A 12,704-nucleotide genomic window follows, 5' to 3' on the forward strand; every position below is an offset into this window, starting at 1 on the left:
CAAATCTAATTTTGCAAAAAATTAACTAAGCGACACATTTCCAGATCGTTCAAGAGAACCTGCAGCACAGTTACAGGTCATTCAACTGGCTCGCGTCACAGTTCCAGATTACTCAAGTTACCTGAGCTGTTGTTCCACTTCCCTTAAGTGACCTGTGGCACATTCCTAGATCACTAGAGTAACCTGCGATATTGTTCATCTACACTTAAGTGACTTACAGCAAAGTTCTAGACCACTCAAGTGATCCGTGTACATTTATGTCATTCAAGTGACCCACAGCACATTCTCTGATGAATAAATATGTCGCAGCATATTTACAGATCACTGCGGTACAGTTCCAGAGCACTCAATCGACCCATGAAACTTTTAAGATCACTTAAGTAACCTGCACCACAGTTCCACATTCTTTAAGTGTGCTGCGGCACATTCCTAGATCATTTATGTGACCCACGGAAAATTTACAGATTACTGCGGCACAGTTTCAGAGTACTCAATTGACCCAGAAATATTTACAGGTCAGCTTCAGTGACCAGCAACACATTTCAAAATCAATGAAATGGCCCACACTTTACTGAATGTTGAACACCCTTGATGTAACACCTCCTGGAGTTACACTACATCCGAAGGATACAACGATTAAAATATGTTCATGAATGTCTGGTTTTTTTTTCCAAAGACACACATTTTCTTAAAACACACATGCTAGTTAGTCTGTGGCCCTCTGAGTTATCTCATGTGGTGCAGAACAAATAACAAAACTACACAAGTGGCCGACGAGTGATCATCAAATCATTTAAGTGGGACACATTTCCAGATTACTTTAGTGGCTTGCGGCACATTTCAAGATACAAGCTGCCAACAGTATATATCCAGATCACCTACGTGACCTCAAGCACATTTCCAGATCACTTGAGCGACTAGCGGCAAACCCCCCAGTTCACTTAAGTGGCACGTAGTTCAGTTGCAGATTACTTTAAGTGGCTGGAGGCACATTTGATCATTTGAGTGGCCCTCTGCACGCTTCAAAATCACTTGAGTCGCTCGAAGCACACAGATCACCTAATGGTCTGCAATACATTACCACTTCAAGTGGCTCAATGCATTTTTTATAGATTATTTTAGTGGTGCTCTTGACACATTTTCAGACCACTAAAGTGGCTCGCTATGCACTTTCAGATCATTCAAGTGACTTGTCTCACATTCCCAGATGACTCAAGCAGCCCGCGGCACACTTTCAGACCATCTGAATGACTTGCTGCACATTTCACCTTAACCTTCTGAACAGTGTGGGACCACTTCATTGAATTGAAAATGTATCGTGGGCCACTTAAGTGATCTAGAACAGTGCTGCAGGTTATTTGTGTGGCCTGTCCTTCTCAAACCTAATTTTGTAAAAATGAACCAAGTGACACATTTACAGATTGCTTAAGTGACCTGTCACTTTACGTCAGGCGTGATTGGCAGACTTCTGGATGAGTTAAGTGTCGTGTGCCGCACGTTTCAGCAATCTTCTCTTTATTTTAGTGTTGTGTTCTATTTCCCTTCCCTTCAAACTGGAGCATGCAGCCGATAGAGTAGCTGACGTCGGGGTCATATACTATATAGCCATCCCGAGCTGATACGCTACGCTTGGAAAACACAAATGCGTAACGTGATTATGTGACACATTTCTGCAGACACGAAATGATCCAGTTCGGTTTACGCGCCGCAAAAAGCCTACTCCTAGGAAAACTCGGCTTCAGGGATGAACACTCGTTATCCCAGGAGAGAGAAACCTATTCTCTCATGGAATCTCGTGTGTGGATGGATAGAACCTGTTCTTCCCTCCTTTTTTTGCCTTCTTATTTACGGCAACCAATACAGATTCGCTTCCTCACTGAACTTCAGTTTTTAGCACTTTGACTACCGCGCAGCGGCGAAAAGACACGCTTGTCGTTGTCCCCTCTCCAGTAGAACTGAAATTTTTTCTTCTTCTAAGTAGTGAGTTGTGATGTGAATAAAACACGTCAAAAAGGGAGGGAAAGCAGTGACATTTTGCGGTTCCTCTGAATTTTCGTAGTGAGATATTGGCTGTAAACAAAAGAAGGCAGGGATAAAATAGGAATAGTAGGAGAGAATTGGGGGTAAAAAAGGACGATTGCAGCGAAAGTAGGAAAATAGGACATTTCTAAAAAATAGGAAAAATAGGAGCGCTGCAAGGTCTGCTGATACAACAAACTTCAATGTAACGAATTTTTAGTAGTTCTTGGAAATTTGGATTAATCAAACCCCTATATATCTTCCTTGATTTACGAATAAAAATTTTGGTATTATGTGATCTGTTAAAATGGGTTTCACTCATATTTGTATCAATCAAACTCCAATATAACTATTTTCGTCTTTTTACCAAATAAATTCTAATTTTATCTGATGCATTGGATTTGGGATCGACTGTATTCGTTTATTTTTACATAATAATATAAAAGAATCCATTAGAACTCTTAGCTTTGGGAATCTGCCAGATTCCCACCTATTAACAATATGTGATAGTACTGTACTATTTCACTTGATTATTAGTCCCCCCCCCCCCATATAAACGAGGAGTATTACTTATTTTTATGATTATTATATATAACCAGTCATGGCTGCAGCCAGAAATTTATTTTGGAAGGCGGGGCAAAGGAATTTAACAGGCTTTGAACAGGAATTGATAGGCTAAACCGTCTAGTGTATATCAGTCATTTTTCTAACATTTCGGGGGGATACTTTGGCCCATCTTCCCTCGGCCTTGTAAGCAATACAGTTCTATCTTCTTGCCCTGGTGGCTTTGCATTATTATTTCAGTTACACATCAAAAATACTAAAAATAATGATGAAAAACAGCATTTCTATAAATATTTCCCAAGTGCTTCAGCAACATTTAATAAATTATCATTTCCATAAAATAAATTACAGACGAATCCTGCTTTAACAAATACCACATTATAGCAAAAAAATCTCGTTTAAACAAACAATTTTCTAATCCCCCAGATAAGTTTACAAAGGAACAATGAGAAAAACCTGGAATTCCATTACAACAAAATTTTGTTATAACAAAGTGATTTCTCCGGACTCTTGGAGTTTGTTATAATGGGATTAAACTGTAGTTAGCTTATTTATAAAGGACCAACTCCACTTTTGCAGCCACAAATAGTTGAAAAATCAAATATAACAATTACATTATGTCATACATAATTGCTTCTATGATCCAAGGCTTTGGGTAAGGACAAAAATGTTGATGTTGTTTACCTTTATTTCCAGAAGCCATTCGATTGGATCCAACATAGTAAACTCTTGTGGGATTGGTGGCAGCTTACTGAATTGGATAAATCGTGGTTAAGAGATAGGTCACAATAAGTTATGGTGAACGAAGAATTCTCTGATTGGACAGGCGTCACAAGTGGATTTCCTCAAGGAAGTGTCCTTGGCCCCCATCCTCTTTTTACTTTTTATCAATAAACTCAATCAGGGTATCAATGGGATTGCTAGCGAATTCACAGATGATGTGAAGCTAATGGGGATAATCGGGAATCAAAGCAATAGGGAGTTGCTCTAGGCCAACTTAAACAGGATTGCAGCATGGGAAAATGAATGGAGTATGACATTTAGCATTGGCAAGTGCATGGTTGCTCATTTTGGTTCGAACAACCCACGGTTCTCTTACGAGCTGAACAGTGTCACTAGCCCAGATGCAACTAGAGTCACCGATTTAAGAATTCTCATTGACGAACGGCTTAGATTTTCTGAACATTGTTAGGCAGTGGTAAAAAAATGAATAGAATGCTTGGTTTCATTTTCAAAAATGTCTCTTCGCATTCTCCTAAAGTCATTTTTATACGATATTTGAGTTGGTCTCTGGCCAACCCGTCAATATAAGGCGTTTAACTTCTTGCAATGTAGAATCACTCTGTGTGTGCAGTTGCATGATAGGCAGGTAATGGTCAGACACTGGTAAGAAACTGATGTTCTTAATCGAATCTACCACATATGCTGTATAATGGAGTTGAAAAAGTGATTCCCTTGAAGGAGCTCTTGAAAGAGCATCTGCCATAGGAATTTGCTTTACGGGAATGAGCCTCAAGTTGAAGTCATAGTGTCTTGCCCTTAGCAAAAGAGATTGTAAACGCCTTGGTGCTTTAAATAAAGGTTCAGAAACTATAGCTACCAGAGGTTTGTAGTCAGTGTTAACGGTGATATTCCGTCCATAAATATAATGATGGAATTTCTCAAGACTCAAGACAACTACTAGCAGTTCTTTTTCAATCTGCACATACTGCTGCTCTATCTCTGACAGGGATCTGTTTACAAATGTGATTGGTTTATCCATCTGAAACATTGGAGCTTCTATTCCATAATCACTTGCATCACATTCCAGTGTGGCATGTACGTTTTCATAAAAGGTTGCCACAGCATTGTATGATCAACCACTGTTGCCTTAATCGCATTAAAGGCTGATTTTTGTGAAGGACCCCAGTTGAACATAGTCTCAGACTTCAATAGGTTGTGTAGTGGTTCATGAATATATGAGCGAGGTTATAAGTATGTACCTTCCTAAAAAATTCACTATACCCAGAAATCTCCTTAGCTTGGTGATTGAGGTTGGGTCTTGAAAGTTTTCTATCGCTGCTATCTTGCTTGGATGTGGAGCGATGCCATCTTTGACAACCAGTGTCCTAAAAATGTTAGCTGGGGTGCTTCGTACTCTAACTTGTTCCTGTTTAGCTTAATTCCTTTTTTTATGCATCTGTGTAATCTTCTGCCATGTTCTGCTTCTCCTCTGTCATGTATGATGATATCGTCAGCTACTGCTATGACACCTTCTAAGTCCATCAGAAGTTTGTGTATACATCTCTGAAAGATTTCTAGAGCCACCTGGATGCCAAATGAGAGTCTGCACCAATGGAAGCGTCCCAATGGAGTTCGAAATGTTGATAGAAGGGATGACTCTTTGTCTAACACCACATGCAAAAAACCCCATTGCAGATCACATTTTGTGAATGTGTTGGACCCTGCCAGTTCAAGCAACACGTCATCTATGGTTGGAAAGGTGTAATGTTCTCTTCGTTCAGGTGGAGAGGGTCAATACAAACCCTCAGTGATCCATCTTTTTTAGGCACTATCATGAACTGATTCACCCAGCTGGTTGACTCCACTACCTCTTTAATAAACAATCTGTGCTTAATGTTTATTAAAGTTTTTATTAGGTTTTCGTTCGTAATCGATGTAATATCGTATCACTAAACATGGTGACAGCGGTGTTGTAACTCCATCTTCAAGCAGGAAAGAAGGCGAATTGCTTCAGAATGAATGAAGTAGCACAGCTTGAACCGATTTCCAGACGGTCGCCACCTGTCCATGGTTTGCAGCTACCAAGCCTTGCATTCGCAGAAGAACCTGCATCAAATTGGAAATTATTTTGTCGAAGATGGAGCAACCACCTCCACCCCCCCCCCCCCGTCAACTGGGTGACCAGCCGGAACAGTATCAAGTAACGCTTTTTCTCTCGTGCTTAGATGACGACGCCATGCGACTCTTCGATGGTCTGGACTTCGCGTCCGAAGAAGATGATCAAAAGGTGTCTGAGATCTTGGAGAAGTTCAGAGCTTTTGCGATCGGCCAGACAAATGAGAACCTAACAAAAAATAAACATCCATCCAGCAGAGACACACATGACAATCAGAAACGAGCCGACATTTGAATGCTACACTGTTGCCTTTCCATGGCTCGTTATACTACTAACAATGATAAATTAATAACTTTAATACCTAGTTAATTACTTTAATTAATCTTTAATACCTAGTGCCCATGAAAACGCTTTGCTTTGTTTGGGTGTTGTAAGAAAGATTTTTTTTTTGGGGGGGGCACAAACCTGGGTGAATAGGATTTTATGGGGGAGGGGAGACCACACTGGATTTTTTAAATGTTGTAAGCTGGAAATAGTAAAAATTTAAACAGCATAACCAGATAAAAGTTAACATAATCAACATAGAAAAAAAGACTTGTAACTGTGACAGTAGTAAGTCCTAAGCAGGAAAACATTCTAAGAGGTAACATCATAAGGGGAGTCGACTGCAATAACGTGATGGGGTGGTTATGAATAAGGGGAGACCTACTCAACTCATCTTTTCTTCTTTACAACCAACATGTTAAAAAAGTTTCCTGATTTCAAAATGCAGTAGAACCCTGATTTAACGAATTGAATAAAACCGATACTTTTATTCCTTAAATCGATAAAAATCATTATATTGGTTTATATTATTTGTTACGAGTTCATTGTATCAGGAGTATATTTATCAAACATACAATAGACTTAGAGAGATATAGATGGCTTTTTTCTCAGCCAGACATATCAAGGAAACAGTTATTTTCCGGATATTATGCTGAGGTGAGCTCGGAAAGAAAAGTCATCACGTCTCCGCCGGGACTCGAACCCAGGCTCTCTTGCATACCGGGCAAGCATGCTACCATCTACACCACTGGAGACACATGAATCTGCCTTCCAAATTTCACGCACTGTGACGTGAGGCGCTGAAGTAGAGGCATTAGTAGCCTCTCTTAACTTCAGGAAATGGCCCCCGGGTGGGACGGTTTAGAGAGATATAGATGGCTTTTTTCTCAGCCAGACATATCAAGGAAACAGTTATTTTCCGGATATTATGCTGAGGTGAGCTCGGAAAGAAAAGTCATCACGTCTCCGCCGGGACTCGAACCCAGGCTCTCTTGCATACCGGGCAAGCATGCTACCATCTACACCACTGGAGACACATGAATCTGCCTTCCAAATTTCACGCACTGTGACGTGAGGCGCTGAAGTAGAGGCATTAGTAGCCTCTCTTAACTTCAGGTATGCAAGAGGGCCTGGGTTCGAGTCCCGGCGGAGACGTGATGACTTTTCTTTCCGAGCTCACCTCAGCATAATATCCGGAAAATAACTGTTTCCTTGATACAATAGACTTGCTTAAAAAAAATTTCATATTTATCAAATTCACCAATTACACTAGTGTATTATGCATGATAACTGGTTAAAGTTATAAATTTCAAGTATTTATCAAATTAACCAGGTACATTTGGGTAGTATATATATCGATAAAAGGTTTTTTTTCCCGTGATTTTTATTAAATTTACCAACGCCACTTCGGTATTATGTATAATCGCCGACAAAAGTGATAAGTTTATCAAACTTACCAAGATGATGGGTAAGTATGCATACTAACTGGTAATTATGTATCATAACCAATTTATCATTTATCACATTTATGTAACATATATGTTTCATGTTCTAGTGCTGGCACTCTTTATATCTTTCATACTAGAAGTGTAAGTGGCAGATAACTATATCTACTGGATTCTAAAAATTTTCACACCTTTTTCCGCCATATTCAGAGTTGCCAACAGCTACGTCCGCAGTTTCTAAGGACAACCACTATAAACTGCGAAGCTAAGGGAAATGCTCTCAATACTACAAAAATCGGTTTATAAAAGATTGGGTCTTTGAGTTTCTTGCAGCGTTTTACTTGTTTTTATTATTTTTTAAATTGCATCAATCTTACAATAATGATGAATTCATATACGCATGTGAGAGAGAAGACCAACTCGGAGCCGCATGGAAGGCAATCTCAGGGGTGGGAAGTGACTAAGTCCATTTCGGAGCAGCTTTGGAGCAGCAAAATTCAGGATTTGGAGCAGCAAAATATGGGATTCAGAGCAGCAAAATATGGGATTCAGAGCAGATATTTATAAATTGGAGCAGTGAAATTAACAAGAATATTATCGTTAACCCTCAACCCTTTTCAAAATAAAACTGCACTGTCTTTTGTTATCAAACATCTTTTCGTCAGCTTGATTTTTGTTTTTGGTGTTTTAGGCTTTTGACACCTTGTTTGAAAGAGCGGCTGTCAAAATTTTTTGCACCCGTCTATTTAAAATGATTTTTGCTTACTGAGGGCACTATTTGCTGCCTTGAACAGCAGCACTTCAAATGAGCTAAAAAAAATTTATAAGTTTTAAATTTTTTTATACTTGGAAAGAAATTGTTGCAAAATGGGAGAGAATTTCGGAAGAATCAACTCGATGTTTGGCGATTCAGCACTCATTATTTGGCGAGATTAGCGATCTGATAATCGCTATTTGGCGAGATTGTGACGATTTAACGCGCGTTATTTGGCGATATTGACGATTTACCGCTCGTTATTCGGCAAAGTTTCTAAACTAATATTCGTAATTCGGCGAACATGCGCTTTTTACTCCCGGAATGAAAATTTTTTTTCACGAAACATCGGGATTTAACACAATGACAATCGACTACAGTAATTTCTGCTGCTTCCAGTGACGACTTTTTTTTTTAAATGGAAACACCCGAATTTGCACTTTAAAGCTGAAAGGCATTGCAAACCATCTTCAGTTCCACGATCACGGACAATATCGGGGTTTCGCGATGGAAAGCCCGATCAGGGGCCGATAGTTTAAGTATAGTGGAATAAAACACGCTCTTCTCATAAAGAAACGTTTCGTGGCTAGCAGGAAAAAAAATTTTTTGGCGTCCTTTCCGAAATTCCGGGCATACTGAAGCAAAATTCGCTACTTGGCGCAGAAAAATGCGGAAATACGCTATTGGAGCAGGATGGCGCAAGATATTAGTTTTGGCACAGTGCGGCGCAATTGGCGCAGCGTTCCCACCCCTGCAACCTGTAAAGCCGCGGCTAAACCTACCGCTCTACCTGATGACCAGATGTGCGCAAAAACCTTGTTTTCCATCGAACCCCCCCCCCCCCCCGGTGGTCTAAAAATAGGTTCATTTGCATAGTGCATGGTCGAGCTCACGGAACTTGTGTCGTAAAGAATGTTTTGCCATAGGTGCGGTAGGAGCTGTAATACAGAGAACATGGGGAGGAGGGGGTCTAGGGTTTCTAGACGTCTGTATATACAGCTTACAAGTATGCAGGTTAGGATTGTATTGAATATTCATGAATTATTAAGGGCAACCTTGGAAAGTTGTTTCCGCAGGTGGGGGGGGGGGGGGGGGGAAGGCTCATGTGGCCCAAGCCTTCTAGGTTCCAGTGCCAATGAGCAATGAAGTGCTGTATTTAGTGAACTTTCAATTAAAATAAAAAAAATGAGTATGCTTGTTTTATAAAGTAAATACCTGTTATTTATTGAGATAGAACTTAAAATTGTCCTATACCTATGTATAGTGTAATGAAAGTATAGTAAATTAATATAGCGTTATACCAATATTAACAAAAATGGACAGTGCCCTTTACCTCCGGCATACAGATTTATATATTAAAAACCATTTGAATTTCTTAATATGTGGGATATATATCGCTGCATATTACCTGCAGCATTTTTTTTCTTTTTGCTAAAATGGGAATAAATATTTTTAAAAGTCAATTTGTAAGAAAAATTTCTTTAAGGATTTATAGATGGATATAAATGCAAGTAAAAAAAATCTACTTCCTTTCAAACAGGAACATGACTAAGTGACCAACAATGCTTTCCATTCCTTAAGCTTTCATTATAGGTTAATGAAATTAACATATGCGAATTATATTAAGACATTTTTTCCCTGGAAGTAACGAACTTCATATTAGAAAATTATATACAGGAGAAATTATGGTATGTGAATCATCATCATGTATGTTGACAAAAGGACCACGTAAGACCTGAATTAAATCAGCTGTGAAAAATAGAAAAACATTAAGTTATTACAACATCCATGAAGACTTCAACCCACCTGTTTTCTATTGTGGGAGTTTCCACCAGGCCTGGAAGTTACCTGACTTACTTCAGCATGATCTTCTGAATCAGGTGGAGTTGCATGAGTAGAAAGTAAGTCGTCTATATTGAAGCTTGCCTGCTGAAACAAAGAAAAACGAAATAGTAATCTAATTGAATAAAGTAACTGATTTCTTTAACTGGCAGATAGACAATATAGATAATTACAGTACGCCTTGAAGAAAACTTTTGGTACAAAGAAATTAAGTAAAATCATAAAACTGTAAAATTAGCTTCTGAATGACAAAGCATGTAGTAATTTAAAAAAAATTTCATAGTACACTATTCTGTAAGGTTGACTCGAGCTAAAGCAAAATGACAGAAATGACTTGGTGACAAAAACAATTTTTGGCCAAAATAGGGCTCCAGCAACAACAGACAGTTTTTTTCTGTCCCCTCAAAATATATATTACATGGTTTTTTTTGGTTTTTTTTTTTTTGGAGTCTCCACAGTCCAGTCTACCAACTCTCTTCGACAATTCACACAGCTAATTATTAAGACATGTACATTTATTAAGAATGATGCTCTTTCCAGACCACTTCCAAGAGCACAGTGCAAAATGTGTAAATTACAAGGTCCGATATAAGTAAGTCAAGGTGGACCAGATAGTTTTACTGCATTTTTCATCCCCTTTTTAAAAGGATTTGTTCAAATTTTTTCACGCTCAACGCCAGTGTAATCGTTTTTGACAAATGAAGCACTTTCATTTCTAGTTCTTTGCTTAGCATTGTAAATATTGTTTATGCCTCTACATGCCCTAAAAATACAGAAGACAATTGAATGTTATTGGGTATCATCAGAGTCACAAAATCTAGAATAGGCCTATGTACCCAACTGTTTTGTTATGCAAACTGTTGTCACCTATACACAAAATGTGCACCATAATTTTGAATGATGAATGTTACTGCCCCAAACCATGAAGTAGTAAGTACAAAATTATTTCTTTTTTAATCAAATATAAAGTTTTTAATCACTACTCTATTTGTTGAACCCTCAAACTAAGCAAATGAAAAATTAATAAACCAGCAAATGGACCACATACACCCCCCCCCCCAAATAACTTTAAAAAGCAATACAATTTCTACTTTGGCAGAATCATTAATTTGCAATCTACTACATTTGCATTATTTGGCATTATATCGATGATTCCCTCCTCATTGAAATCAATTATATGAATTTTGTTGATAAGGTTTTGGTAAAAAGTAGGACAAACTGAGAAAGTAAGACAAAAGTAGGACATTTTACCAAAAAGTACGAAAAGTAGGACGAGTGGGAGTCCTGAAATGAGTTTTTATCTCTGAGTAGATGCAAAAATTTACTACTTAAATCACATTTCATTTATTTATAAATGATTTTGAACATTTAACAAGAATTTTATCCAACAAATATGTTTCTAAAATATGAAAAAAGTAATGATATAAATATAGTAGGAACCAGATTATCCGAGCCTCTGTTAACCATGTTTTGGGTTATGTAAAGTAATTTCAAAAAAATTTATGTGTAATAAAAAATAGCCTGTGCAATGCTTTGAACAAACTGATTCATAGAATGACTACACTAGTATTTTCAAATATGCACGATATCACCCTTTTTTGGGAACAGGCCGGAGGGAGGGGTGGTAGGAACTATAGATACAACATGAGATTCCAAGGGTCGACTTGAAGGAAATGGGGGAAAGCAATAGGATTGTTTTTCCGTCAAATTACATAACGATAAAACAAATAAGTTTGTAAGGCAGGACAAGGCTAACATCTTGAACCTGTTACTTGCTGAGCAACATGGTGCTCCCTGACAGGGCCGTCATTTCAACTTTTTCCGGGGAGGGGGGGGGGGGCAAAGAACATGTACTTAATGTATGTATATACATATATTTGTATATATATATATATATCATTTTTAGTGTATTTTCAAAAGCCAGGTTCCCCCCCCCCCCAAATGACGGGCCTGCTCCCTGAAGCATTTAAGAGTTCCCAATGACAAAAGACATTGTAAGACAATTTTCAGAGTAATGTAAAGTAATCTTTGAAATGTTGTAAATTATAAATACATTGCAGTACTTCATATAACTTTTTATTCTACTCTATATTCATTTCATCTTTTTAAGCAAGCATTTTTCCATGATCATTGCAGTTTTTAGAGAAAAAACTTGTGAAAGCATACATAATTTCCAACACCTACAGCTTTATTATTTCATTCATCAATCAAAAATTCTGTAAGGTCTGTAATGATTTGAGTTAGGTCTAGTCCACATTAGCTTGGATAATTGGGTTCCTCAAAAGGTATAGTTTTTATGCTTATGAGGTACGTATATGTTATGGCAAATATAATAAATCCAGTAATTATGCATAATCACTGGTAACTATATATAATTAACATTGTATTGTAAGTTTGATAAATTTCGCAAATGTATCATATTTTTTTTATTTACGACAACTCGAGAAGGCATGAAATGTACTCAAACTGGAAAAGTAAGAATAAATATAAATAAAATAATAATGATAATAAAAATAGTCAGAAGGAAAAGCATTTCACATACAGAGCCCAGTCGTGCTCTTCAATAGTGGAAGCAAATCTTAAGGCAAGTAAAAATAGTAAAAATTTTATATACAGTTAACCGTTTAAAGGCCAATGTTCCATAAATGGAACATAGTTTTTATTTACAAAAATATTAGATAAAAATTGATTCAAATATTTCCGGTTTTTTATCGTATATAGAGGAGAGTTCAAAGTATTTTTTGAAATATATTCGGAAACTTTAGGTTGATATAAACATTTTTGACAGAATTTTGTAATTTGGCATTTTTCACAGGCGTTTTTTCCCCATTTCAATTAAAATTTGCCAAAATTTCAATTTTGAAGTAAATTGAAAATTATTTTGCGTATTTCTACTACTTAATATATCAATCAAAGT

The 12,704-nt window shown here is 37.5% G+C and overlaps 1 protein-coding gene across 8 annotated transcripts in view; it reads right to left on the reverse strand.

Annotated features, from left to right (window-relative positions):
- Positions 1-12,704, reverse strand: part of LOC149086576 (uncharacterized) — a 79,807-nt gene that overhangs the window by 31,467 nt on the left and 35,636 nt on the right. For 4 of the 8 annotated variants that reach the window (XM_089230939.1, XM_089230940.1, XM_089230937.1 and 1 more), the window contains one exon: positions 9,752-9,871. In XM_089230939.1, coding sequence (XP_089087065.1) covers positions 9,752-9,871 — 120 coding nt within the window. Of the gene's footprint in view, positions 1-9,751; positions 9,875-12,704 lie in introns of all 8 variants that reach the window. The other 4 variants (XM_089230932.1, XM_089230933.1, XM_089230935.1 and 1 more) reach the window with 1 other exon arrangement.

This window comes from Pholcus phalangioides, unplaced genomic scaffold (genome assembly GCF_987345545.1).
Source record: "Pholcus phalangioides strain wild (caught in Gottingen) unplaced genomic scaffold, Ppha-v1.0 ptg000004l_1, whole genome shotgun sequence".
NCBI lineage: Eukaryota > Metazoa > Arthropoda > Arachnida > Araneae > Pholcidae > Pholcus > Pholcus phalangioides.